The 27,848-nt window shown below is 59.2% G+C and overlaps 1 protein-coding gene across 1 annotated transcript; it reads right to left on the reverse strand.

Moving 5' to 3' along the window:
* On the reverse strand, positions 1-27,735 carry LOC119103455 (uncharacterized). The gene is made up of 10 exons (XM_037226998.1): positions 25,904-27,735; positions 24,424-24,617; positions 16,618-16,773; positions 14,637-14,753; positions 13,698-13,810; positions 12,738-12,893; positions 11,078-11,266; positions 1,078-1,264; positions 610-745; positions 1-193 (listed from the first exon to the last, which is right to left on the reverse strand). Exons 1-10 carry the CDS (start codon positions 27,280-27,282, stop codon positions 139-141), a joined length of 2,682 nt encoding a protein of 893 aa, XP_037082893.1. The 5' UTR covers positions 27,283-27,735; the 3' UTR covers positions 1-138.
* Between the last annotated feature and the right edge of the window lie 113 nt (positions 27,736-27,848).

The raw sequence follows: 27,848 nt of genomic DNA on the forward strand, positions 1-27,848 counted from the left end.
TGCCGCGCACCGGCAGGACGGGTCGGGACTGGCGGCAGCTCCCGGCGGGCCGAGGCCGCGCCCGGCGGCCGTTTGAACTGGACACAGCGGACGCGTGGTGACGGGCGGCAGTGATGAGCGCGCCGGACACTCCGGCTTCTAGTGGGCCACCTTAATCCACCGGTCGATCGAGTACTCCAGCGCTGCCAGCCACCTGCCGGGCAGACGGCACACTGACTCACTGCACGGCCATGGCCAGGGAGACATCTGACAACTTACGACAGATCGGTAGTCCCCCAGGGTTCACCTGAGGTTGGTGCAAATTACAAAACCAGGACACGCTGTACACACATACAAACGTGCGGACACGTAACTTCGACAGACTTCCACCCCATATCTTTGCGCAGCACGAACGTCTCAAGAAACAGCGTCCGCGGCAAATACTGTCAGCTCTGCCGCACAATGTACCGCCCTTGCCTAAAAACACAGCGGAGCTCGACAACGCTTCAGACTGCGCCGAGACAGCCGCGCCAGGTAGCCGGTGCCCCCCTCCTCCCCCCCCCCCCCTGCACCGGTCGTTGGCCGGGAGCGCGTGCCGTCTGGCGCGCGGGCTCGGCCGGCGGGCCTCACCGCTTGCGCTCGGTCTCGGAGTCGGCGATGAAGTAGAAGTGGCGGAGCCGCGGCTGCGGCGGGCTGACCTCGAAGCTGGGTCGGCGGCCGCCCACGCCGCTGCTCTGCACACGGTAGCCATGGAGGTAGGCGGCGCCTGCCGACCGCCACTCCACGGTCAGGACGCCCCACTCCAGCTCATGACCTAACGCTTAATAGCTGCCTCCGTAGCAACCGCATGGCCAACGTCTGCGACTGAACTAATGAAAGCCACGCGGGAATTAGCGGGGCATGATGGCACGTGGCAACACACATTACAAACTGACCGGTAGACCTAACACAGCCGCATCGCACGCCCGAGCAGAGCAGCAAGTTTCCCACGCCCGTTGCGGATGAGATCGGCAGCCTGTAGGCAGCAGCGCGCCATCCGCGCGCGCCAGGGCCCACGCGCCGCCGGCGCCCGCCACCGGCGCCGGCAGCAGCACCCACCGAAGGCGGCCGGCTCGCTGTCGCCGCGGTAGAAGTACATGACCCCATCCTTGAGCACGCAGTAGAGTCGTTTCCAGCAGCGCCAGCGGTGCCCCAGCTTGCTGAGGAAGCCGCCGCAGTCCGGATTGTGGATGAGGCCGGGCGGCCCGGCCGCGTTCAGGCGCACGGCCGCCTGCCAGGCGCTCTCCTGTCGGCGACAGGCGGCCCCTGTCAGCCGCAGGCGGCGCAGACGCCCGCTGTCGGCTACTCCACCCGCTGGCGCGCGCCTGAGGCCGCCGGCAAAACGGCACGGGATGCTGCTACTACAGCTCGCACAAGGTCAGGGGCCAATCCCCAACGCATCCATCAGAAGAGCTAGTAATTTTTCGAATTGAGACCACTGTTGATGGGATACTGTTAGTACCACTGTTTGAGAACACCGTTATGTCTTTATATCATGTTCATGAAAACGACATTAATACGATTTCTATCCTGCGTATCTAGTCGCACTAAGCGCTTGCTCAAGTGTCATTCCGAGCACTAATTGCCTAGGAAAAGCATTGCGGTTTATAACATTCATAATCTTGAACGCCACAGAGCACGGCTAGCGCCCGTGCTGAAACTCAGAGTAGAGGACACCTCCAACTGGGGCGACCGAGGGGGGAGGGGGTCGGCTTGCCTGTTCGGTTGCTGTAACCAGTCGGGCGGCGGTTGAAATGGCATGCAGGCACAAAGCGGAACGGGACCACAGGGCGGCGGCCGGTGGCTCGGCTGGCGGGCAGCCCAACAAACAGCAAACTCCTCGAACGGACGGCGAGCGGCGCAGCTCCGGCGAAACGACCGCCTGCTGTCGGCGGCGCTCGCGTGGCGCGCTCTCAGCGAACAGACGACACTCACGTGCACGTGAAAACAAAACTGAACACATCTGGCAACGGCCCAACCGCGCCGAGAACAGCAAACGTAACTAGGCGGGCGCGATGCCACACCGAAAACTGGTGGGCCTGGGCGTAGACGAAGCACAGCCGACGTCCCCAGATGGCTAGCGCGGAGTCAGCTCACGACTGGGCACACTGAACGGGCAGCTGGTCCCTGCTCCTGGCGACTGCAGGCCGCGTCGACGGCCCGGGACGGCCCGGGTCCTGCTCGGCGCCCGCTGCAGAGCAGCTCCAGGGCTCCCCCGACCCGGCCGCTCCAGTGGCGGGGTCACGCTCCCCCGACCCGGCCGCTCCGGTGGCGGGGTCACGCCCCCCCGGTCCAGCCGCTCCGGTGGCGGGGTCACGCTCCCCCGGTCCAGCCGCTCCGGTGGCGGGGTCACGCTCCCCCGGTCCAGCTGCTCCAGTGGCGGGGTCACGCTCCCCCGGTCCAGCTGCTCCGGTGGCGGGGTCACACTCCCCCGGTCCGGCCGCTCCGGTGGCGGGGTCACGTTCCCCCGGTCCGGCAGCTCCAATGGCGGGGTCACGCTCCCCCGGTCCGGCGCCTGGGGGAGTGTCCGGCAGGGTGCGCTCCGTGGGCACCGCGCACAGAACGTCGGCCCCGCTGTGGGCCTGGCTCAGGTTGTCGGCCCCGCTGTGGGCCTGGCTCAGGTTGTCGGCCCCGCTGTGGGCCTGGCTCAGGTTGTCGGCCCCGCTGTAGGCCTGGCTCAGGTGATCAGCCCCGCTGTGGGCCTGGCTCAGGTTGTCAGCCCCGCTGTAGGTCTGGCTCAGGTGATCAGCCCCGCTGTGGGCCTCACTCAGCTTATCTGCTTCTGGGGTATCCTGAAGTGTGCAGTGATCCTCTGCACCTCCAGCGGCTGACGCACCCACGATTCGATGACAGCCAGTAGTCCCACTGCTTTTGCCTTTGGCAATCGGAGTCCTAGTGACCATTCGTGGAGTCTTAAAACCATCTGCTTCAAACTCTCCCGCTGAGTTTGCGTCAACACCATCCTCTGAGCCCGAACGCACTCGGCCGGTCTGACACGCGCCGAGGCGGCGGCTGCTCTCCTGACGGAGATCGGCAGCACTGGGGCTCTCCGCGCGGCCCGGGCGGAGGCTGTTCTCCTGACGGAGATCGGCAGCACTGGGGCTCTCCGCGCGGCCCGGGCGGAGGCTGTTCTCCTGACGGAGATCGGCAGCACTGGGGCTCTCCGCGCGGCCCGGGCGGCGGCTGCTCTCCTGACGGAGATCGGCAGCACTGGGGCTCCTCCGCGCGGCCCGGGCGGCGGCTGCTCTCCTGACGGAGATCGGCAGCACTGGGGCTTCTCCGCGCGGCCCGGGCGGCGGCTGCTCTCCTGACGGAGATCGGCAGCACTGGGGCTCTCCGCGCGGCCCGGGCGGCGGCTGCTCTCCTGACGGAGATCGGCAGCCTCTGGGGCTCTCCGCGCGGCCCGGGCGGCGGCTGCTCTCCTGACGGAGATCGGCAGCACTGGGGCTCTCCGCACGGCCCGGGCGGAGGCTGTTCTCCTGACGGAGATCGGCAGCTCTGGGGCTCTCCGCACGGCCCGGGCGGAGGCTGTTCTCCTGACTGAGATCGGCAGCACTGGGGCTCTCCGCACGGCCCGGGCGGAGGCTGTTCTCCTGACGGAGATCGGCAGCTCTGGGGCTCTCCGCACGGCCCGGTCGGCCGCCTGCCTCGTCATCGACGCTGGGACCGCTGTCGTTGGTATTTGCGCCGGGCTGACCACCGCAGCTGTCTGCTTCCGTATCAGAGAAATCGCCGCTCTTCTCGCAGCAGATCTTTTCCGAGACCTCTTGGCAATGTTTCTCCTCAAAACTGCCGTCACCAGTCACGTCAACTGTGCTCACACCGGTCGTCACCTCTTCACACAACTGAGCTTCTTCACCTTCACAGTCTGCCGCGGGAGCCGCTGCAGACGTATCGTCCAGAGCTTGGTCCCGCAGCCCCAGCGTCTGTTCAGAAACACCGCACTCGTCGGCCATAGCCTCAAGTTCGCTAACTAGGCTCCTTCTCTGCGAAATAGAACCAGGAGTGCTCGCGTACACCGTGGTAACCACCTTGTCCGAGCGATCATCCGGCTTCAGCTGGGCCCTGTTGTCCGATGTGGAACACTCTGCTCCCTCCTGGACGTCTGCGTGCCCCAGAGCGCGCCTCAGCATGAGCATTTCCTCTAGGTCCACCGCCAGATCATGATCCAACGCCTCAGCATAATCCAGCATCCCTCCGCGGCCCAGCGCCTTTTCGTGGTCATCCGCCTCAACATAGCCCAAAACGCCATCGTGATCCGGCATCTCACCACGGTCCAGCACTTCTTTGTGGTCCAGCACCTCGTCGTGATGCAGCGCCTTGCTTTGATCGGGCGTCTCAACACGGTCCGGCACTTCTTCGTGGTCCAGCACTTCATCGTGATCCAGCACTTCTTCGTGGTCCTGCACCTCGTCGTGATCCAGCGTCTCACCACGGTCCAGCACTTCTTCGAGGTCCAGCACTTCATCGTGATTCCGCACCTCGTGATCCAGCGCCTCGATTTGATCGGGCGTCTCAACACGATCCGGCACTTCTTCGTGGTCCAGCACTTCTTCGTGGTCCTGCACCTCGTGATCCAGCGTCTCACCACGGCCTAGCACTTCGTGGTCCAGCGCCTCGTCGTGATACAACACCTCACAGTGCAGTGGCTCGCTCTGGTCCAGCGCCCCGTTGCAGTTTGTATCTGCATCCTCAGAAGGGGCACTCAGTGAGGATATCTCGCCCTCCTCATTCCACGCCTCCACACCTTCCGCCACACCCATCAAAGCTATCGGAGCGCTGCCACTGCCCTCGGCGCCTGCGTCCGCCGCGCGGCCTCCGCGTGCGCGGCCTCTGGCTAGCCGGGGCGCCTCCCTGCCAGAGTCCTCCGAGTCCCAGCTGCCTGCCAACTCGTCCTCCGAGGAGCCGTTCGGCCGCCACGCGCCGCCCAGCTCTTCAGCCTCGCGAGAAGCCTGGGCGCCCGCCCATTCGTCCGTCAGACGGCCGGTGGACTGGGACGAGCGGCACGTGACGAAGCTCAGCGGCGTGCCTGGCGCCGTCTCTGACCGGCCGCCGGCGCCACCCCGCGCCGACAGCAGCTCCTCCGACGAGGAGTCCGCCTCCGCCGACAGCGCACCGGCCGCCGCCCCCGCCACCTTTGCGCCGGCCACGCGCGGCGGGCCAGACGCACTGGCATCCGACAGCCAGACGCGCGAGGCGCCGTCCAGGCCACCGGCGGCGCTCGGGAACAGCTCGGTGAACAGACGGCCCACGCAGGACAGCACGTCCTCCTCAAACCCCAGCAGGTCCGAGCCGAAGTCCAGCTCCACCTCGTCCAGGTCCGGCTGGGGCTGCAGGCCCAGGCGGTCGCCGGCGGCGAGCGGGGGCGCGGCCTGAGTGCATGGCCGACGGTCCCCACCGCCGCCGGCGCAGCCAGCGGCTGGGCTGAGGGAGACGGCAGTCGGGCTGAGGGAGACGGCGGTCGGGCTGAGGGAGACGGCGGTCGGGCTGAGGGAGAGGGCGGTCGGGCTGAGGAAGACGGCGGTCGGGCTGAGGGAGACGGCGGTCGGGCTGAGGGAGACGGCGGTCGGGCTGAGGGAAACGGCGGTCGGGCTGAGGGAGGTGGCGGTTGGACTGCGTGATGGGCATATCGAGCTGGGAGAGGCCGGGTTAGATGCAGATGCATGCTCACACGGACCCGGAGACGGCCCCAGCTGTGCCGAACTGGCATACTCCGTTACAATGACGTCATCCAGTCCGGGAGGAGAGACGTGACGCTCCTCAGCCAGCTGTATCATGCATGGATCATCGGAATGCACGGACGTCCCCGCACCCTCCGCCTCATACGGAGCCGCTGACATCGGGACAATGTTTTGCTACCTCCCAAGATCCAGGAGAGGATGTATCTGAATTGTCTTTACCCTCCAGCGCAACAGGATCATCATCGCATCCTCCAGAAGACATTTGAACCTCTTCTCCGCTTTTTAACTGGCAGTGATCAAGGGACGACAAAGGCATCCCGGTATCTTTCCCTTCTGGATCTTCTGTTCTAGAACAACCACACGATTTCCGGATTTCTTCCTTAGGTTCTACGTCGTATTTTTCATCAGAAGCAAAAGGCATCCGAGCACATTCTATTCCGTCATCTCCTAACTCCTGACATCTCAAGCCTACCTCGCCGGCTTCACTTGACCCCTGGGCGCCAGGATAAGCGACCGCGTCGGCCCACTGCCGACCGTCAGGGTCAACTACGGTCATCCGAGCCATTGCCTCGTCTAGACCGCATTCTAACAAGACTGCTCTGGAAGCGTTTGGCACGATATCGCGCTCTTCCCTTGTAAAAGTTGCGTGGTCAGTACTACTGTTGCGCATGTCCACATCGTTCATATCCTTTGCCGAGCTGTTGATGTACTTGTGCTGGACATCGACGTACCCAGCTACAACATCGATGTCATTGTCGTCACCACCGGTTTTCCCATCCTCATCACCAGGGTAATTGTCCTCACTGTTGCCTGGCAGGTTATCCTTATGTAAGTCCGCGTCCTCATGATACTTGTATCTGCTATCGCGATCCGTGTTCTTACGCGCCGCATCTGTGTCACTGTTCTCGTCATCCGTACCCTTGTCATTACCATCTGTGCTCCCATCATCAACATCATCCTGGTTCTCTCCGTCATCAGTATTATTATCCTGGCTATCGTTCTCAACATCAGTATCCGTGTCTTCTTCGCCGGTATTCTCGTACTCAACATCGATACATTTGTCTTTATTAAGAGCGTGGTCCTTTTCATCGTTATTTTTGTTCTCGCCATCAATACTCGTCTCATCCCTTGCACGCGTACTATTGTCACCAATCTTCTTGTCTTCGTCAATGGTATGCTGGTCTCCATGATCTGCGTTCTGCTCCTCATCATAGATTCTTTTGTCCTCATCAGCATTCTCGCCATTACCGTAGCTGACGTCCTCACATTCGCCATTTCGGTCCTCATAATCAGTGTAGCTGCCAGCGCCATAGTTGGTTCCGTCATCACGATCGGTATTGTCTTCACTATTCTTGAGCCCGGTATCACTATCCGCGTTTTGGTCCTCGGCGGTGCCAACGTCTTCGTCACGAGCGTGTTTGTTATCCTCAGCGTGCCTGTCCTCATCGGGACTGTTGTTAACGCCATCGCCTGTGTTTCTGGCCTCACCACAGTCGCAGGTATTACCGTAACCGGCGCCGCTAGCCTCTCTACCCGCATGCCGCTCCTCACTATCGGTGAACTGGTTCTCAGCATCGACGCTCTTGACACCAGCGGTGGGTTCGCCTCCACTACCAGTGGGTTTGTCTCCAGCATCGGTCCTCGTGTCCTTATCATCGGCATTGCTGTTTTCGTCATTCACGTAATTGTCAACGTCGGGGTCACGATCCCCGCCATCTGTGCTTATATCAGCCCAGTCCGCGTTACTGTGCTCACCATCGACGCACTGGTCCCCATTATCGACCCACTTGTCCTCATCATCGGCATTCTTGTCCTCATCAGCGATGTTGCTAACCTCAGCTTCAGCATGCACACCGTCGCCATCGGAGCTGGCGTCTTTGCCATCGGTGCACTCACCACCATGCGTGGTCTGGTCAGCACCGGCGTTCTTGTCGCCACCCACACCACTGTCACCATCGGAGCAGGCGTTCTTGCCATCAGTGCACACGCCACCATGCGTGGTCTGGTCAGCACCGGCGTTCCTGTCGCCACCCACACACTCACCCTCACCACGGCTGTGTCCACTCCCGCCCTCACTGTACATATACTCAGCATCAGTGCTAATGTCCGCACCATCAGCGGCATGGCATTCGCCCAAGGTGCATTCGTTGTCAATACCAGCGTACGCAGCTTCAACGTCGATGTCGTTGTTCTCACCACCGATATCATTGTCATCGGAAGTGGTATTCTTTTCCTGATCACCAGTGTTGTTGTCAGCACCAACGGACCGCTCCCCACTCAAGAGGTCCACTTTCTGTTCGGTGCTTTTGTCGGCACCGTAGACAAAATCGACATCAGCTCCGGTTATCTGGTTATAACCACCACTCTCATCGTTCTCACCATAGGTGTTGTTGCATTCACTACAGGGGCTCCTTTCCCCACATGAGCACTTACACTCAACACTGACGTGCTGTTCATGATCGGTGCCCTTGTCACCGCCATCACCATTTCCGTCCTCGTCACAGACCCTCTCATCAGCATCGGCGTCCTTGTCACCGCCATCACCGTCTCTGCCCTCGTCACAGACCCTCTCGTCAGCATCGGTGTCCTTGTCACCGCCATCACCGTCTCTGTCCTGGTCACCAAAACTATCGTCAGCATCGGTGTTCTTGTCATCGCCATCACCTTCTCTGTCCTCGTCACCGACCCTCCCGTCAGCATCGGTGTTCTTGGCACCGCCATCACCGTCTCTGTCCTCGTCACCGACATTCTCGTCAGCATCGGTGTTCTTGTCCTCGCCATCACCGTCCCTATCCTCGTCACCGACACTCTTGTCAGCATCGGTGTTCTTGTCCTCGCCACCGGCCCTTTCGCTTTTATTTGTGTATATCTCTCCGCCAGATTTGTAGTGGCTACCGGCGGTGCCCTTATCCTCCACATCGATACTATGGATGTACTTACGCTCATCATCGACGACTTTGTCCTCGAGAACCATACCCTCTTCCTCCTCAGTTTCTCTGTCCTCTCCTTCAACCTCATCGCCCTTATCACCAATTTCCTTTCCCTCACCATCTGCGTACCTCCTCCCACTATCAATGGCACAGCCTTCCCCATCGTTGTTTTCGTCACCATCACTCGTACTGCGACCTTCACCATACGTGTATCTGTTCTCATCATCCGTGCGCTTGCCCTGATCTATTGCGTTTTTGTCATTATCGTCGACATTCTCTGCCCCAACATCCGTGTGCTCTCCTCCAACATCGGAGCACCAGTCATCACGGCCTGTGCGCTTGGCCTCGCCGTCAGCGCGCCAATCTTGGCAGTCCTCGCAATTCTCATCGAGCACCCGCTCCTTTGTCTCCGCTCCAGTTCCGACAGCGTGTTCGTGTCCATAAACACCAGAGTCGGCTGCGCGCGCGCCAGATCGGCCGGCCTCTGGGAGTGCGGGAGCTGGGGGCACCTCCGTCGCCGGCGCGCGCCCGTGGACACCGAGGACCGCTGGCACACCGGGCGACTCAGCGTCCGCACCCGCCGACTGTCCGTCACTCTCGCAATCCGAGCCGATCGCGTCCATGTACAAACACGACATGTGCGCACCGGCGGCGTGCGCCTCTCGGCTGGAGGCGCTGGCTGAACGCGGTCCGTCGCCAAAGGAACACCATTCGGTGCTTCCGGAGCGTTCTGCATGCGACCCATCCGTGACACTAACATGCAAATATCCTGGATCTTCAAATCCCACACCACTGCTGCTCTGGTTTTCACACATATCGAACGCAGACTCACACTCTATGTGAGCTTCAGGCGTTTCGCTGCCTTTCCACAAGCTCTCAGTGCCGTCGTCTGGTTCACACAGCACGTGTGCACATGCATCTCTTTTCAGGCCACCTTCCGAAGCCGAGCCCAGTCCACCAATCACCGTGCCAATCGGCCGATTCACCAGGTCACCCCGGATCGACTTCTCCAGCATTTCCACGGCCTCCAGCCGCGCGTCCGAGTCCAGCATGTCCGTCCAATCTCGGCGCTCGACCTGCGAGTCGACGGGGTCCGGAGGCGCCGCCGCGTCCCCGGTCACGCGGCCTGCGCCGCCGCCGGCGCCGCGTGCGCGCGACACCACGCCACCAGCGTCGTCTTCCGACCGTGCCTGCCCCGCCAGCGCGCTGTCGTCCCCCGAGCTCCTCTCAGCGTCGGACGCGTCGGGGCTGGCCGTGGCCCGCGGCAGCCGCGGTCGGCGCCGCTTCCGCAGCAGCTGCGGGGGCAGCATGGCGCGCACAAAGTCGCACTCGGCCTCGTTTTCGCTTCCCGACGGCTCCGGCGGCCGAGCGGACGACCGGCGCGGGTCACCGGCACCCCTGGCGGCGCGGCACCCGCCCGGCGGCGGGGCGGCGCCCACCAGCGATGCCACGCACCGCGCGCTGCAGTCCTCCACCCCCTCACTGCCGACGGCCGACTCGTCGGCCAGATAGCCCGGGTCTGACTCGGCCAGACTCTCGCCGTGGTCCGGATCGCCGGCAGTCCCCTCCAGCTCGCGCTCGGCGGCGCGCTCGCCCGCCGAAGGGCAGGGTTCAGCCTGCGGCTGGCCCGGTACGAGGGGCGAGCTGGTCAGCAGCGCGCCGCCGGCACCGCCGCCGCTCGGGGAGCTGGTGCAGGTCAGGTCGGCGCCCGCCACGGCCGAGAGGTCGCACAGGGCCGTGACGAAGCTGCCGTCCGTGTCAACGGTCATCTGGTCCGCTGCTCCGGGATTTCCAGCCGGCTGCGGGCTCCGGCTGACTTTATTGACTGGTTGTGGAATGTCCGGTTGGTATTCTTCGAGTGTTGTAACTGGTTCAACGCTCGGCTGAACATCTACGCGAGGCATCATCTCCGCTTCAGCCCTCAGCCACGCCCGGACCTCCCCTTCTCCAGCCTTCACCACCGGCCCGGTGCTCTGCCCGGACGGGCCTCCGGTCGGTGCCCGCAGCGGCGACGGCCACCCGGCGTCGACGGTCGTGCCGCGCTCGCGGCGGGAGGCGCGCGGTTCCGTCTGCGTCGCAGAGTGCTGCGTGATGGCCTGGCGGCGGGCGGTGGCGCTCGTGCCGCGTTCCGTCGTCCACGGCGTCCCGACCACGCGGAACGCCGTCTACGGGCACGAAGCAGCCCCCCGTCAGCATAGGGCGGCATCCACGCATCGACAGCGGACGGTGCATGCAAGCCAGTGCAAGGACAATGCTCGAACGGCAAGCTGAGGGATCGCACACACCACTCCGCTATGTAATTTACCATTTCGAGTGCATGAGAGTCTTGTCTGACACGATCGCATGCACTTTTAATAGCAAGTTCAGGCACGTAATCTGAAAATAAAAGCACATGGACCGCATCTTAGTCTGCGACATGCGAATATTCTGAATAGTGAGTCGTGTTACCGAGGAGGACTCCTGAATGACGGTCCGCAGCGACTCCAGCCAGTTCTCATATTCTTCTGCTGACTCTGCAGCCAAAGCGACCGGCTCGGCTCCCTCGCATTCCACCATGAACGCCATCTCCCGGTCGCAATCAATACTAGTGTTTAAGGTGCAGTCCGTCAGGCTCAGTCCGGCCAACGGATGAACATCCTGAGGAAAAGGTGCCCCGGTGAGTGCTCCAAGAGAAACATCAGGAAAACAAACAATATGAAACTGGCACGGGATGCCAAGCCAACGCGAAAGACTAAGGCCTGTCGGTCAGCTGCTTTTTGTATTATAGTGTATGCATTTTGTGTTGCCAACAAGTTGTTTCTGTCCGATTTTGTCGACCCCTCTAAAGTTATTGCCGATCACTTAATCACAGTGCCCCGTTTATGAAGGCTTTCTTCCGATCTCGTCTGGTCGAGCCTTCAAATCTCGTCTGAAGCCTCGGTGTTAGGTTCGAAAACTAAAGGTCGCAGCATATTTTGTAATCTGGGTGTCTGTAGCATCATATCATGTATAACTATCCGACACCAAAAGCCAGCTACCCTTTTTTATCGGACCATCCTTACCACACCAAAAATGTCGCCGGTTAGGGTTTAGCTATCCGGTTGAAAAGAATATGTACTGACCAAAATGATTACATGAGGCATGAGATTTGAAAGGTAGGCCTAAAAAACGGGTTATCCTGACAGAATGATGATGACAACTTCAGAAAGGTGGCCAAACTGAGCGTGAACTTTTTGGCAGCAATACGCGAAGCAAGAGCGTCAAATTATTAACCATAGACGCATTCGTTATAACCTATCCTAGCCATCTGTCCAACACACCATAGACACTTAAAAATAAACAACACGTTTGGATGACTCCGAACAGTTCAGGGAAGTACTTACCAGCCAACCCCTGCTATTTTACCAAAGGGTGAGGGGGAGGGGGGAAGGGGAGCAGCCCTGAAGGATATGTGGTATCCATGGTAATGTATGCGAGCATATCAAGGAGACAGGGAGCTTTATATACCCGTTTGGTATGCCATTCCTCAGCCATCAGAACAGAACAGGTGGACTATCCCAGATCCAGACACTTTAACTTGCTGAGCCACTCGATAAGCGATGTTAAATTTGTTGGCTTGGAGAGTGCGGAGTAAGTGTATTATATAGTGGCTCAAAGAGGGAAAGTGAACTGATGTGCCTGGGAACATAACATCTTCAAAATATAGTGCACACGATGTGTCACAATGTCGCCTAGAAAACAGAAGTGACCTAGGGAACGTTGTACCACAATTTATGTACATGTGTCGATTAGCATAATTTACGACAGCAAGTGAAAATAACTACTTGTCCTGACTGATGCAGGTTCAAAAGTACTTTACTGACTGGACAGAGCTGTACATGCTGTAATGTATATATATATATATATATATATATATATATATATATATATATATATATATACGAACTTCATAGACGCCAAGAGCTGGTGACCTTATCAATAGACGCCGGGAACGCAGCAGCGTGCAACGCGAGCCTCTTCGAGAATGGCTGGGTCAGTCGGTCTGCGAGCGTGGGGCCGCACCGGCGTGACGTCAGCCGGACGTCCGTCAGCGTGACGTCACGCCTCTGGGAAAGGCCGGCGCATTCACCTCGGCCCGTTTGAAGAGGTAGAGCGACGCGTCCGCCTTGAGCACGCCCCAGCGCCGGCACCAGGCGCCGGCTGAGCCGCTGCGCCGCCACAGCGGACCCTGGCGCACACAGCTCCAGCTCTCCGGCGTGGCCAGCACGCTGGACGTGCTGGCCACCTGGCGGCGAGTCGGACAGCAGGTGAGGGCGGCCCAGTCAGGTGAGCCGGGCCTCCGCCCGCAGCCGAACGTCGGCCGCGCGAGAGCGCCGAGCCCCCGGCAGCGTGTTCGGCTCCGTCTGCTGACGAGCCCAAGTCTACACAGGGGCTGTGGCAGAGCGCGGCGGCCACAGACGTTGGACGTCCGCCAGACCCAACAGCCAGGGCTGAACAGAGCCGTCCCTGTGCCGGCCTGGACGGGATTCACGCCCAGCTGCGGTGCAGGCCGCACTAATGGCTGCAGCCGAGAAGCGCAGCCGTCGGAAAACGACAGCTCCCGTAACATAGCCGCAGCCAATCAGGTTTCAGCCAGCAGTAGCGACCACAAAAACACGTGCACAAGGCCATCGCTGTCGAGAGCCGCCCGCAGGTTGAGCATGCTGCGCCGCCAGGCGCGCCGGCGGTCGTGGTCTGAGGTAATCACGGCTCGGCTAACGTAGCCAGGCAACGCTGCTGTAACGTCGCCGGGCGTCAGCCGCGTATGCCGGATAAACTGACGATCGGAGACGAACACGAGCAACCGCAAACGAAAAACTGCACTCGCATCATTATCACTGCGTCTTCCGGCGAGGTAGATCACTGCCGTAACGAGCTTAAAAACAGTTTGGCAGAGCCGACACCTTCGCTGCGTTAACATCAGGCTGCTTACAAGCGCACACCGGCAGCATCCTGCTCGGCCAAAAACATCCCACAACCAACCACCCAGATGCGAGATCGACCGCGCCCACCCCCTCACACCCCCTGCCAGCGCCTGCAGTTCGCTCACCTCCAGTTTGAGCTGATCCGAGCCAGCGTGAGCGATCTTGACCACGTCGCCGTGGCTGGACTCCAGCACCCTGTTGCCGTTGATGGAGATGATGATGTCGCCCACCTCCAGGCCTGCAGACGAAGCCGGGGCCCCGCGGTTAAGCCAAGGCGCCACGCCCATCCGTGTTCTAACACGCCCGGCGCCGTACCATGGACCAGCTGAGATTCAGTGTGCTCGAGAGGCCTCGAGCACGACCTCCAGAATGTGCGCTGTTTGGGAACGTATTGCCTCGCGTACATTATCATACAACATAATGGCCTAATGTTAAATCGAGCCTAAACTGTAGCCCATGCGCGCACACCAGCCACCGCCAGGTCTGTGGGGACGAGGCTGAAGTCCCCTCCCCCCCCCCCCCCCCCCCCCCGCTCAAAGTGCACAGGCCCGACGGCTCGGTTTGCATCCGGCCAAACGCGCAGACAATATCAGAGTGGTGCCGCGCCGGCCATGCGAAGCGGCGTTCTGGCCGCAGCGACAGCCACTGCGGGCCGCCACCAGCGCGACCGACACCAGCGCGCCGCAGCGACCGCCACTGCGGGCCGCGACCGACACACCAGGCCCGACACGAGCGCACGTCGCCGGTGCTTGGGGTGACGCACGGCCCGTGCTGCCAATTCGCTGAAGTCGAAGTGGTCTGTGATCAGCAGGACGACCACGACCCCGAGCCAAAGGTCACCGCGTCATGTCAGGGCCATGTGCGTCAGCGGCCTTAGTTAGCCGTCGTGCCCCGCACGGCAACTAAACTGACGCGATTCGAGTTCGCACTGGTTCCCGCCAACGGCATGCAGTTGCACACATGAGCTCTCCTGCCACCGATCAGAACGCCGCAGCGTCGCTGACAGAGCATGGTTTCCCGAGGCGCGCGGCCACGGTCGGCGGCCGGTACCGCCGGCAGCTCACCAGACAGCCGGGCCGGCGTGCCCGGCTCAATGGCCGACACCACCACCGGCCGCGAGCCGTGGATGCGGAAGCCGAACTCGCCGCTGCATTTCTGCATCACCACGCTCTTGTCGCCAGCTGCGGACGACACGCCCGGGTCAGAGCAGGGACGAGGTCACAACAGGCGAACAGGTCAGCCGCCTACTGTGTGACACAGACAAGCACGTGTTGCATAAGATCGGCGGGAGCCTAAAGTGTCGCAGCATGGGAGTCTCGCCAAGATCACATAAAGGCAGCAATCACCCCAAAGGTTGTACTAACTTGGTTGGCACACGCTTTCAATGCCATTCCGGGTCACTGGGCGTTTCCAAGGTTCAGTCTGTACGCGGCCGTTTCCAGAGCGCCACAGAACATGTCTTTCAAGATCATATGGGGTTTGTGTGCGTTCAAGAGCCGCAGAAACGCGTGCTCCTCAGCGTGAAATGACGTTGGCGGGCGTCGCCACGCCTTTAAATGTTTTCCGTCTCACCCGATCAGCGGCCGTGCCACCGGCCCGTTATCTCCGGCGGCCAGCGACAGGCCGCCCCCGGGGGCGGCCCAACAGGCGACTCCCGGCGCTGCGCACCCCCATCACACGACCCCGCGCGCGCCCGCCGCAGCGCCGGCCGGCGGCGAGACCAGGCGCGGCGGGGCTAGCCGTAGGCCCGGATTTCGGCGCACGGACTCATCATCGATTATCGGCAGCTCGCGGCCGCTGCCCGAACACTCGGCATGCAAACAGAGCGTCGTCAGCGAGCCGGCGCTCGGGCCGTGTTACCGAGCGCGCGCAGCGGCCGCAGCAGCGTCCGGAGAGAGGTGTCCAGGCGCGCGCAGAGCACCGTCGTCTGGCGCAGCGTCGCCGCCAACCGGCCCTCCAGCGAGGCCGGCTGCACGCTCCGGTCTTCAGGAGCGGGCCGAGGGAGAGGACGGCAGTGAGGCGGGAGACAGGAGACAGGAGACGGGAGACGGGAAACGGGAAACGGGAGGGAAAGGGGAGGACGGCGTGGACGCCGGCCTCGGCGGCATCTCGGCGGGACAGCGGCGCCACGACACTGGTGCCGGCGGGACGGGAGAGGAGGGCAGCGCCGGTGCGAACACAGGCGCCACCACACTGGTGCTGGCGGGACGGGGGAGGAGGGCAGCGCCGGTGCGAACGCCACCGGCGCCAAAACACTGGTGCCGGTGGGACGGGAGAGGAGGGCAGCGTCGGTGCGAACACAGGCGCCACGACACTGGTGCCGGTGGGACGGGAGAGGAGGGCAGCGCCGGTGCGAACACAGGCGCCACGACACTGGTGCCGGCGGGACGGAGGAGGAGGGCAGCGCCGGTGCGAACACAGGCGCCACAACACTGGTGCCGGCGGGACGGAAGAGGAGGGCAGCGCCGGTGCGAACACAGGCGCCACGACGCTGGTGCCGGCGGGACGGAAGAGGAGGGCAGCGCCGGTGCAAACACAGGCGCCACGACACTGGTGCCGGCGGGACGGGGGAGGAGGGCAGCGCCGGTGCGAACACAGGCGCCACGACGCTGGTGCCGGCGGGACGGGGGAGGAGGGCAGCGCCGGTGCAAACACAGGCGCCACGACGCTGGTGCCGGCGGGACGGGGGAGGAGGGCAGCGCCGGTGCGAACACAGGCGCCACGACACTGGTGCCGGCGGGACGGGAGAGGAGGGCAGCGCCGGTGCAAACACAGGCGCCACGACACTGGTGCCGGCGGGACGGGGGAGGAGGGCAGCGCCGGTGCGAACACAGGCACCAGTGACGCCGACAGGACGGGACGTACGGGCTAGTACTTTGTAGCATGGGGCGTGCCATGGGGCGTGCCTTGTCATAACAAACGCAACGAACAAACTGAAGCCACGAATAGCTCATGCCGACGCCCGCACGTGTCACGGTCACGCGCCGCACAGCTGCTCCAGCTTACCACCGCTCGTGGCGGGACAGCTCCTCCGAGTCAACCTACCGAAGCTCTTGTCCTCCATTTGCTTGAACATGTGGCCAGACGCCTTGCGGTGCACCATCCTGTGCGAGATGGCCTGGTAGCTACGCCGGAACTCGCGCTCGCTCTCCGTCGACTCGACCGACGGCGAGCGGCTCAAGGTCGACTCCGGGCACGCCTCTGTCGGTGAGAGGGGCCACGGGTGTAGTAACGTGGGAAATCCAGCCGCTTGGCCAAAAGGGGTCCTTGTCACCACATCCGGCGTTTCCGCGAGATGGAATCAATGGCACGGGCTGAGGCACAGTCGAGGGTGAACAGGTAGAAGGGACGGTAGAAGGGGGGGGGGGGGGGGGGGGTACATATAAACCTCTCTGAGTCCCCATCAGCACGGACGAATGTAAGTGTCCCACCTCATCCCTTAGCGGCGTGGTAGGAGGGGGAGAAACTGTGATGAACGATGAACCGTGATGAGTTTCGGAAAGCCTTAGAAAATTGCGAGGAAGGTGTTCCGTGGGATACCGGTTGATATGTTCTCCACGCAAATTCTACTCCTACGTTACTTCCTCAGAGACGAAGTCATGGTAAGGCCCACGGAAACGCGCCATCTCAGCCCCGCCCCCCCCCCCCCCACTCTGAACAAAGCGTGCTAAGCTAGATAATTGGCGACTACGCAGGAGTTTGGTAAAAATCCGCAGGATTTGGGAGGAAATTTGTCATTCCCCACCCTGTAAATAATATGTTGGCCACGTACCTGCCCTATAGCGGGACAAAGAACAGACAATCCTTACTTTCCACCTGGTCAACGGATGTCAACGCACCAACTGTAGGACACGGATCCTACGGTCCAGTCCAACGAATTGGTAGTTAGTTGACAGTCCGACAAGCAAAATCCACGCCGCGGGCACAACGGGTTCATGCGATGACGGCATAAAAAAACATTCACGCGTTCCGTGAGATGGGTTGAGATCACTGCCATTGGCCAGATATCACGAACACCCTCATCCCAATGTCGCAGGAGAAGGGTTGAATATAAATGGATAGTTTTTGCTTCAGTCTTCCAGCCAAAGCGTGTGCTGACAATTTTCAACGTGCGATCGCAACAACTTGAGAAGCCCGTCTCGTGCCAGTCGAACCCCTTTAGTCAGTCAGTAAGCCATCTTTGATGAGTCACGTGTTGTCATATCTGGTTTGTCAGATGCCATTTCCGGAATGCGAGCCCACAAGTCTGCACATCCGCGGCACAGCCGAACACCCAGTGTTCACCCGGGCGGATGAACCACGGTCGGGCCAGACCGCAGTCCTGGGCGCCGCCGAGGCCACGGGCGAAGCCAGGATTTGTTTAGCGGGGGGAGGGGGGGGGGGGCGAAGGCTGGGGAGTATGCATCACTCCAGTCTTAACTTTTTGTGGGGAGCCCTCTATAAAAAACAAAAATCCCTGCCTCGGGGGAAAGGTCATATCAAGCCCCTGACTCCGTAACACCTGTGCCCCACCATCTTTAAGCCTTGTGGCTGTGCACCCCCAACGGCGACAGCACCGCTTCCTTTGCTCTCTCCGTCTGGCCTCGGATCACAGAGCGCGGTTCCCAACTCGGCATTCCGAGTCTGACAGCGCAAATTGCATTTCGCTCAGAGGAGTCACAGTTCGCTGACTGGCTCAAGGTTGCTCATTCAGTGCCTGGCTTGTGGAAAAGAGATGGATGAGAAAACACCAGGTCGAGTTGACAAGGGTCCATATGGGCAAACTAAAAGCAAGAGCAGGCATTTCACCAGCTGTATAATTTGCAAACTGATTTGGGGTGAGATACACGGTAAAAAATGACTCAGCCCACCCTAAAGTACGTCAATAAACGGCATTTTAACCGAATTTGGCCAACTTTCTTCTCGCAGTTGAGGGGGGGGGGGGGCGAGGCGTGGTGGGTGATGCCTTTTTTCAAAAGAAATATTATACCATTTTCAACGTAGTTTGCACGCTTTGAACTATCGTCGGTATTGAGCGTTTCAAAGCAATCATCTTTGCTTAACAGTTTGATTCTGAAGTCCTGTGCAACTTGCAAATTTCGCGCGTAGTTTAGGTCCTGACCATTCAGCGGGATTTTAAAAAAAATTATTGGCGAACTGCGTCCTTCGTGTTCTACTATTAGCCGTAGGCATAGCAGACGCTGGAAAACATGCGGCGCATTCAAAATGTACACCATTTGAGCCGCACGCATCGATGCGAAGTGCGAGGCCTACGTCTGGGATACCGAGTACGCGGCTAGGCAGATAATTCATTTCATAATTGGCCTTGGCTTCATAATACTGCAGCCAAACTCACCATTAAGGCTCGCCAGTTAACTGCATATGGTGTAAGTGTTTAGCATTTAAAATCAACCAGCGCCATAACAAATCTCAACTTTTTGCACCGCATTCAGGCTCTAGCCAAAGTATAGGATAAGTTAAACCGTCCGGTGAATATCAGCTCATCTTTACTTAACGTTAGCATGACGTCACTGGTGCCAAAAACTTCAATGCGCGCCGGGCAGCTAGATGGCGGACGTAATACTCGGGGGCGACCAAAACGTCAACATATTTGTACACATATTGAAAGAGCCGTTGACAGACGGTGCATATGACCAGCCAACCCATTACATATAAATTTATGACGAAAATAATGATGTGTTTTGCAAGCCTACGCGGCAAACAAAATACGACGACATAAAAAGTGAAGACGTACGCACGAGACTTATTCGCCATAAGGAGGCAGGAGCAGCAGGCTGCCTTCGTACCCTTGCCGAAAAAACTGCTAGTGGAAGCTGTATATGACAAGCGGGCCGATCATGCAGAATTCATCGACGAGTATGATGAATTACATGGAAACCTCAATCTGCAAGCCATTGCGATGCACCTCGGTCTTACACGGCCTTGCACCCCGGTGACGGGCGTGAGTGGTGAGTGCGGCGAGTCGGTTGTCTGCTGCAGTTAATTTGTCTGTGCTTGATGCGCCAGATGCACGTACTCGGTCCGGGCCTATCTACATTCCACCCTGCTCGGTTTGTACCTGTCTACAAGGATGGCCGTGCTCGGTCCATACCTGCCTCCATTCCGACGTGCTCGGTTTGTACCTGTCTGCGGGGCCGGCCGTGCTCGGTCCGCACCTGTGCGCGGGCCCGATAGCACCCCGTTTCTGCCCATCTGCATAGTCACAGTGAGTGTCGAGCCACGGTGTCGCATCCCTAAGACGCTTAAGTGCGCCGTTACGTTTGACGCCAAAGTGGCATGCAGGCAATGCTGTGTGTGACCAAACCGGGTTGTGGAGCACGATTCGCATATGTGATGCCATTCTTTTTGGCCGGAACTGCGTGGACTGCACAAATGATGAACATCTATGCGTTTCATACACGCATGAAAGACACATTGCAGCGCGATGACACTCGTGAGTGCCAATGCGCTTCAATCATTACATTTGTTCCATCCTCGAGCATAGTTTACGTGGCCACTAACACTCAAAAGCCACGATGATGTGTACAAGACTGTCACGTGTGCAAAGGCTCATGGACAGCACGTGCGCCTATGTGAGCCTGGCTAATGTCGGTCTGTGTCTGGCATCGGTCGGTTTTGTTCAGTCTTCCGTGGCAGTATGTGTGCCTCCAACGAAAGATGACCTTCCATTGTTTGATACAGCTTCCAGCGAAACACTGTGCTACGTACCTCGCAAAACATTAAGATCATCGATCAACGTAGGATGCTAGTCGGCTCCTGCACAGGGTGAGGGGCAACCCAAGTTCTCTCGAGTTAAGGGTAGGGACGATAGCCATTTTGGTTACTGCTTTTCAGTCCACGCTGCTGAGGTCAACTCATTTTATTTTGTAGGAAGTTCGGGGCTTATCCTCCTCCCTAGTATCCGCGCTGCTGCGTAGGCGCATTCCTTTCTCATACCGATCGTATTATAGCGGCTCTGCTTAACACACGCCTGGGTGGGGTTGGATACCCTTCGCTCGGATGGGGGTCAATTTGACCCCCTGAGATCTCCAGAACTAAGCAAACTAGAAACACCAAATTCACAGGGTGTATTGGCCCGTACCTGAACTCACTCAGGTAAAATTTTGATATGCTTAGGTCATGACCTTCGGGTCAAATAAGGTTAAACAAGGTCAATCTCCGCGCTGGTCTCCCAAGTGTCCCCAGAACCAAGACACCTGTGGTTGGGAAAACGTCACATGTTCATTTCAGGTCATTGTTCCTGTTTGGCCTTTCGAAAGTCATAGTGACCGATATAATACAATACTGCTTTGAGCCTTGCATTTGAATAAGCGACAAAGGTTACGCTAGGCAGTATGTCCTTAAAAACTAAATGTTGACCTGGGTCATTTTAGATCAGTGACTTATTCTGACATTTAAAAAGCCCATAGAAAATGTATAATACGGTTCCTGCTTTTAATAAATTCGAAATGAGTACCAGAGACTACCCTATACAGTCAGCCCTAGAGTAATAAAGCAGATTGGTTTTGACCTTGGTCTGACCGCCAAAACTCACCGTAGATCAACGCAATTTGTGCATTCAATTGTTATGTTACCTAAGAAAGTATCTCAGAGATATACAGCTTCGTCTAACACTCCATTGCTGCATCAGATTGAACTATTTCCTGGAAACTGACATCACAGAATCCACGGCCTGACTTTGATCTGTCGTAGGTCAGCGACCTTACAGGGTACATATAAATTTCTGATACCAAACGATACGCTATTCAATTATCTACAGCTGCGCAAAATCGGGCAGTTCGTTTTGAAACCATTTCGGAAAAACCTTGGGGGGGATTCAATTTGACCCATACCCGAGCGCGTGTTACTATAAGATCGCAAAGCACATGCTCGTGCTCGCCATCTAACTCTACCTTTACAGGTAGAAAGGAAGCCCGGTGTTCAGGTATCCCACTTCCAACGGTCAGCGCGTGCACGTTTTCGCTTTTCGCGCGGATTGCATTTTAATTGCTACGCATGTTAACATGCAATCAGCACATCATCACATGCCCCAGCAAATCATAAGCGTCGGACCCCTTGGTTATACGCGCATGTCCCCAACAATTTGATCACTACCCGTACGAAGGCTGTCTCATGTCCTGGTCGCCCATCTTTGCAGCAGTCCTCGCGTAAGAGTTTTGCATTTCCACGTCGATTGCAATGTAGCGATGGGCTACACAATATTGCAAGGCGCAACATCATATTCGGCTTAAATTTCAGGCGATTAAATTGGCCATAGCAACTACCGCTTGCAGCTTCTCTCGTCACGTCGTTCTGACTTGAACGGTCTTTGGTGGGTTTAAGTGTATGTAATCCCAATAATGTTCCGCTGATTTGCTTCCAAAGTTTATAAAAACTTAACCTACGCCATGCCTTTTCCGCGAAAGCCTGAACCCAGCTACTAAAAGCCTGAACCCAGATACCAAAAGGTCCAGCCCCTGACCGTCCTTGCCGCAAGTGGCCGTCTCATGGCTGTGATATTCGCGGTCACTTGACTTCCTTTGACCGTTCACCGAGTTTTGCCATGACAAAGCACTCAAATGTCATGCTGCCTACAGCCCCTCCAATCAGAACCATCTGAACATGTCGCCGGCCTATTACGCTCTCCGAGCTCGCTGAAGATTTTGGGCCACCTGGGTGTCTTGGTAATTGGTATCTCAAACTTTCTCGGGGCATCGTAGCGTCTCCAGTCCTTGACCATTTCGGGACCAATAAAAGTCTCTGAATACTTTGGAGGTGTGATGAATCTATGACAGTCATCGCTGAGCCGGTGTTTTTGTGATCACAATCCTGATCGTCTGGAGGCATCCTGACATGTTGCTGGCGGATGACGTCACGATACGCTATGGGTGACGTTGCGAACGGAGCGCTGTGAGTACTGAGTATCAGATCAGTGCCAGCCAACCATACAGCGTTTTGAATGAATTCAAACTATTTGAGACACCTTGACACTGCGCAAGGTAATAGGACACTACGATTCTCAAAGAATCCATCTCATGCATTGCGCTGTTCTTCATGACTGTCGTCGGGTTGTTTCCGTCGATGAAGCCTTTCAGAGGCGCAGCAAAGATCTTATAGAGAGGGGGGGGGGGGGGGGACAGTGAGAAGGCATTGCGCTGTTCTTCAAACTTTCCCCCAGGAGTCAGATATGGTGAAAAATGAATGGTCAGATTTGGCACCCAGATAGCTGCTTTGCCGAGTTCAGGTGCCCGACGAGCTCCTTGCGCTACCAAAAGGTGACGGGTCTTCTGTTTCATGGGACCCTGCAGCCATCGAGGAGCTCTGCGGCCTACAGCAGGGGCCTGCACCATTCGGGGTCACACAGCCTCCAGGATGCGTTGGCCACAATGACTTCCTATGGGTAAGCCTCTGAGGGCGCCTTTACTGTCCCAAAGCAAAAGGTAGGTAACAGAACGAGTTGCTTAGACATCCCAATACAATTATCAGGCGTAAAAGAGATCCGTATGAAAAATAGCGCCCTCTTTCCTGCAACTGAAGCTGACTTGGGCAAATTTGGCCTCGTCCACGAGGGGACTTAACTGTGCGCAAGGAATAGCCCAACATATAGCGCATTCGGGTCCCCGTTAATCCCGGCCCTATAATATGCGACTGAAGTACATCTTCACTTTGTTAATCACCGTCCTAGTGTTGAGGTATCTATGGCACTGTTGTGCATGGAAAACACCCGCATTTTTTACTTTTCTACACGCACGACAAGAAACCCATAAAACCGGTACCAACATTTTGGTATCGGTTTTATATGCTGGGGTGTTTTTCAGGTGTCGGTGAGCACACCTTCAAATGCTTCGAGGGGGGGGGGAGGGGAGGGGAGGTCTGGGAACACCGTGGACACCCCGGCTCCTGATGGGCCAGTGTCCATGACCACGATGCCTATTCACGTGCCATGGACTGGTTTCCGTAGCATAGAAGACTAGAAGAAGACTATATATTCACAAAACATGGATAATGAAGTGGGAGCCTGGAGAAATAAGACAGCGTATAAAACTTCCTTGGTTTGCCACGGTGGAGCTCTTCAGCGGTCTCCCCAAACGAACTTAGCCACGTGCCAACCCCGATTGCTTTTCGGCCACTTGGAAGTTGCATGACCTTTGGATCATCGAATGACTGCTGAAGAAGTCGAGCGAAACTGCCCAGGAGAGCAAGTACCACACGTGGTTCGGCGGCTGCTCGAGCAGCGCGTCAGTCGCCTTCTGGGTGGCGCATGCGCAGTGTGGTCCATCGTGTTGGGCGTTAGTAGCAAATCGTTCCGGCATTTGCGTTCATGTCTAGGCATAGGGAATGCCTGCAAATGCTCCCGCAATGTTCAGACGCATCCGCACCTAAGTAGAGCGAGGAATGAGACCATGGACAAGTCACTCCAAAGTAGAACATTAGTTTGTACTGTATTACATCTGAACATGAGATATCAATATCTTGGGGACATCAAACCACGCCATTCAGTAGCCACATGTGTCTGTCCATGTTTGTGGGGGTAAATTCCCACCCGCAAAAGTTTTCCGACGGCGATGAAGTTCTGGGCTCAATCACCAGGTCACGACTGCGCGTGTACGAACCATTCGACGATGGATGACTCTACCAAAGATATACAAATATTTCTCCCTGCTGCAAAACCCAGTTCATGAGCGCGGACCAATTCCTGCTCGCCTGACCCCAAACCACCTCCTGATTCCCGCTTCCCGGACTCCGAATCGCCTCCTGATGATGATGGTTTGGGCTTTAGGGCGCGCCGACCACAATGGCCACATGGCGCCCATGACTGGTCTGCTGCTCCCGTCTCTGCGGACTCTGCCTCGCGTCCTGATGGCCGCTCACCTGGCTGGGACTCGCATCGGGGCTTCTTGCGCCACACCTTCATCTCCTCGTCGGCGCCGATGTACAGCCAGCGCGCGGCCGGGAAGTGACCGGCGTACACGCCGCCCTCGTCCTCGTGCAGCTCACGCATCGAGATGGTGCTCTGCGTCGAGGCGTCCGTCGGTCGAGACAACGAGTCCTGGCTGGTGCGTGGACTGCGGCAGGTCAGTTCAGGTCAGGTACGATCAAGTCAGGACAGGCCAGATCAGATCAGGCCCGGTCAGGTCAGCGCTGCGTCCAGAACGCTATTACAGCGGGATCTTTTCGAAAATAAGTGGGGCGGAACACACTGGAATCTACGGTGAATACTTTCCACACAATTCTCACAAACCCAGGAAACCATTAAGAAACAGCACGGACCGAGCCTTTCTAAATGTGCCCGGCTCCACCCAAGCACCATCGATGGGAGGTGGCCCGGCCCTGGCAGCACGTGGCAGCGCTCGTGAGCAGCAAACGTGACATAAGGCGGCTGACCGGCTGTGATCTACTCTTAACCAAGCCGGTGCGTCCGCTGCGTCATGGCGTAGACAGCAGCAATGAACGCTTAGCTGAAAATACCCGGGAAGTGATGAAAACCCACGCGAGAGCCGGGCCACATACGTGGGAATTTGGTCTACCCATTAGTTGCTGGCGATCGGAGAACAGGCCAGTACTATTTGCCGTGGATGGCTGGGCTATAAACGGAACCCGATCGGTATCGCTCCCGCTCACGTGATGGGATCCCCTCTCGTGTCATTTAACTGGAATCGGACGATCACCGTTACTGCGATGCTGTCGGGTACTAGGGCCACCAAAGCGCCAGTTTTCTGAAGTTCTCGCCACGTTAAAAGGCCGTACCGCTGCAAAACTATGTCCGCGTACGTGAAATTTTAGAATTGACCACGCGGCGGGGTTGAAACGAGTAAACGGCAGCGAGGGAGAGTTAGCCGGGAGACGGCACAATAAATAGGCCACATCGTTTAGGGGTAAACTGTTGCGCAGCCATCTAGTTCAGGGCGGACCAAATCCGCATAAGATATGCCTTGACATCCAGTCTGACTCGCTCAGATACCGTGTGTGGTATAAGGCACCTGAAGCGCTCCATTGCGCAGTACTCGACGCTAGCATAGACAAACGAAAGACCTATCCCCACAATTCAGAGCGCGACACCTGCTTAAACGACGCCCCTGTTGTTGTCTTCGCTGCTAGGGCGTGACAAGCAGCGATGCCCCTTGGATTCACCATAATTAAATGCATACATTAACGGTCGGATCCCTCGTGTCACAGCGTAGTTGGCAAGTGAAAAATGCTTCGCTGATCCTACGCCGTCACCACATCCTTGTAATTGCGGAAGTGCATTACCAAATGTTTAGCAGCCCAACAAAGCTCTTGCAATCACCCTAAAGTGGCGGAGGTTGGTAGTAAATGTAGCGTGTCGAGCACAAAGCGCTCGGTCCATTACCTGACCGTTTGCAGCGGGTCCCTGGTGTACCGCTCCTCGGACTTGGCGCGAGCCTGGGTGGCTGGGCGCGGATCCAGCACGCGCTCCTCCGACATAACGCGGTCGGCGCGGTCCGCGCCCCGCCTGCGGCTTGAGCCGCGGGACGTCTGCCTCTCCCTCGCCGCCGTCCCCGGCTGCAGCTCTCTCGCCCCTTTCGACGGCCCGCCGCCCGCTGCCGCCTCCGGCCGCCGATGTTCCGTCGTGTGCGGCTGCTTCGTCCGCTTCCCCGCCTCCAGCGGCTGCTCCTTCGGCACCAGGTCTGGCTGCGGTCGCCCGACAGTTGAGTCTCTCGGCTGCTCTGGCAAGTTCTTCTTGTGTCGTTCGCTCTTGGCCGGCTCCGACAAGGTCGGCGCGTCGACCTCCCCCGGCCGCGGTCCCTTTTGCCTGCCCTCCGCCGGTGACCCCTCCCCCCGGCCGACCTCGGCCTCGCCCTCCCCGCCGCCCTCTCGCGGCGGCGTCCTCTCGCGGGATGTGCTGCGCGTGCGCGCCGCGTCTGGCGTGCGCATGCGCTCCCCGCAGCTGGAGCATTGCACCGTGTCGGGCGGGTCGGAGGAGAGGGCGTCCAGCCGCGCCAAGCGCAGCCCGGCCGCACCCGGCGCCGCGCCGCCCTCCTGCCAACTCGACGCGAACACGTTGTCGCTGCCCGGGCTGACCGAGCGCAGCGACTCGGCGCTCGGCTTGGCGCTGAGCAGCGTGCGGTCCACCATGTCGTCACCCAGCGCACTCAGGCGCAGGTCCCAGCTCGAGAGAGCCGGCTTTTGCTCCGGCCCGCGCGCTGAGAGCGGGTCGACTTCCTCAGTGGCCACCAGGTCCGACACCGTTGAGCGACGCTTTGGCGATTTTGACGAGCGCTGTTTGGTCTTGTCCCTGTTTTTGGTGCGCTCGCGACTCCGACTGCTGGACTCCCCTCGCGAGGCGTCCTTGTCGCGGTCCTTCGACCGCTTCTTGTGTTTCTTCTCTTTGTGCGGTTTGCGCGCATCGCCGCCGTGCTTCTCCGCCGGACGCTCGTCAACCTCGACGATCTTCTCAGGTGTTTGTGGCGTGCGCACCACGCTCCACTCTTCGGGCCGGAAGCCCTCGTGCATGGCCGGACTGCGAACCATGCCGCTGCTGACGCCGGCACCCTTCTTCGCCCAGCGCTCCTCCAGCTTCGCCGGCTCGGCCTCGGCCGGCGGCGGAGCGGCAGCGTCCTCTGCCGTCCGCTCGTGGTCACCGGCCTCCGCCGGCCATCCACTGACCATCTCCTCTGCCAGCTCGAGGCGCACGTTCTTCCGGTCGCTCTTCTCGGGACGGCGCCGCTGCCGGCCGGCCGCCGGCTCGGTCTCTGCCACGCGGTACATGGTGGCTGCGCCCGGCAGGTCCAGGCAGAGCGCACGCGCACCGCGCTGAGGCTCGTCTACACTGAACTGCTTGGAGAGCTGACGACGCGTGCGAGACCGGTCCGGTGACGGCGACGGCGCCAGTGCGCCCGGACCCTCCACCTCGACCAGCTGGCCCGCCTCGTCCTCCTCAAAGAAACGCGAGTATCGCTTGACGGCCTGCTGTCGGCTATGTTTGCGCGGGCTGCCGGCGCCGGGGCGGCGCTGCACGTTGTCCGACGGCCCGCTCGCGTCCGACACCTCGCGGTCGGCCAGCGTCGAACTCGACGCGTCACGGTCCGCCAGCGTCGAGCCTGACGCGTCGCGCCGCGAGCTCGCGTCGGAGCAGAACGCCGCCGATGACACGGACGAGAGCGACTCGACGCGCGACGGCGGCTGAATCGGCTCGCCGGCGGCGTCCGCCGGCAGGCAGGCAGCGCTGGCCGGTCGCTCCGGCTCCGGCTGCAGCTGGAGATCGCTCGGCGGCGCCGGGGGCCGCGGCCGGTCCGGCGGCCGCTCAGGCTCGCTGTCTGCCGGCTGAGTCAGCT

Source organism: Pollicipes pollicipes, unplaced genomic scaffold (genome assembly GCF_011947565.3).
Source record: "Pollicipes pollicipes isolate AB1234 unplaced genomic scaffold, Ppol_2.1 Scaffold_5724;HRSCAF=6776_pilon_pilon_pilon, whole genome shotgun sequence".
Lineage (NCBI taxonomy): Eukaryota > Metazoa > Arthropoda > Thecostraca > Pollicipedomorpha > Pollicipedidae > Pollicipes > Pollicipes pollicipes.

Bases quoted from the DNA above. Each gene is read 5' to 3' on its own strand.
- LOC119103455 (XM_037226998.1), bottom strand. From the start codon at position 27,282: ATGTACCGCGTGGCAGAGACCGAGCCGGCGGCCGGCCGGCAGCGGCGC. The intron at 11,267-12,737 runs GTGAATGCGCCG...CCTTTTCCTCAG, and splicing joins ACCTCTTCAAACGGGCCGAG to GATGTTCATCCGTTGGCCGG. The intron at 746-1,077 runs GTGGGTGCTGCT...GGCGGTCGGCAG, and splicing joins CAGCGAGCCGGCCGCCTTCG to GCGCCGCCTACCTCCATGGC.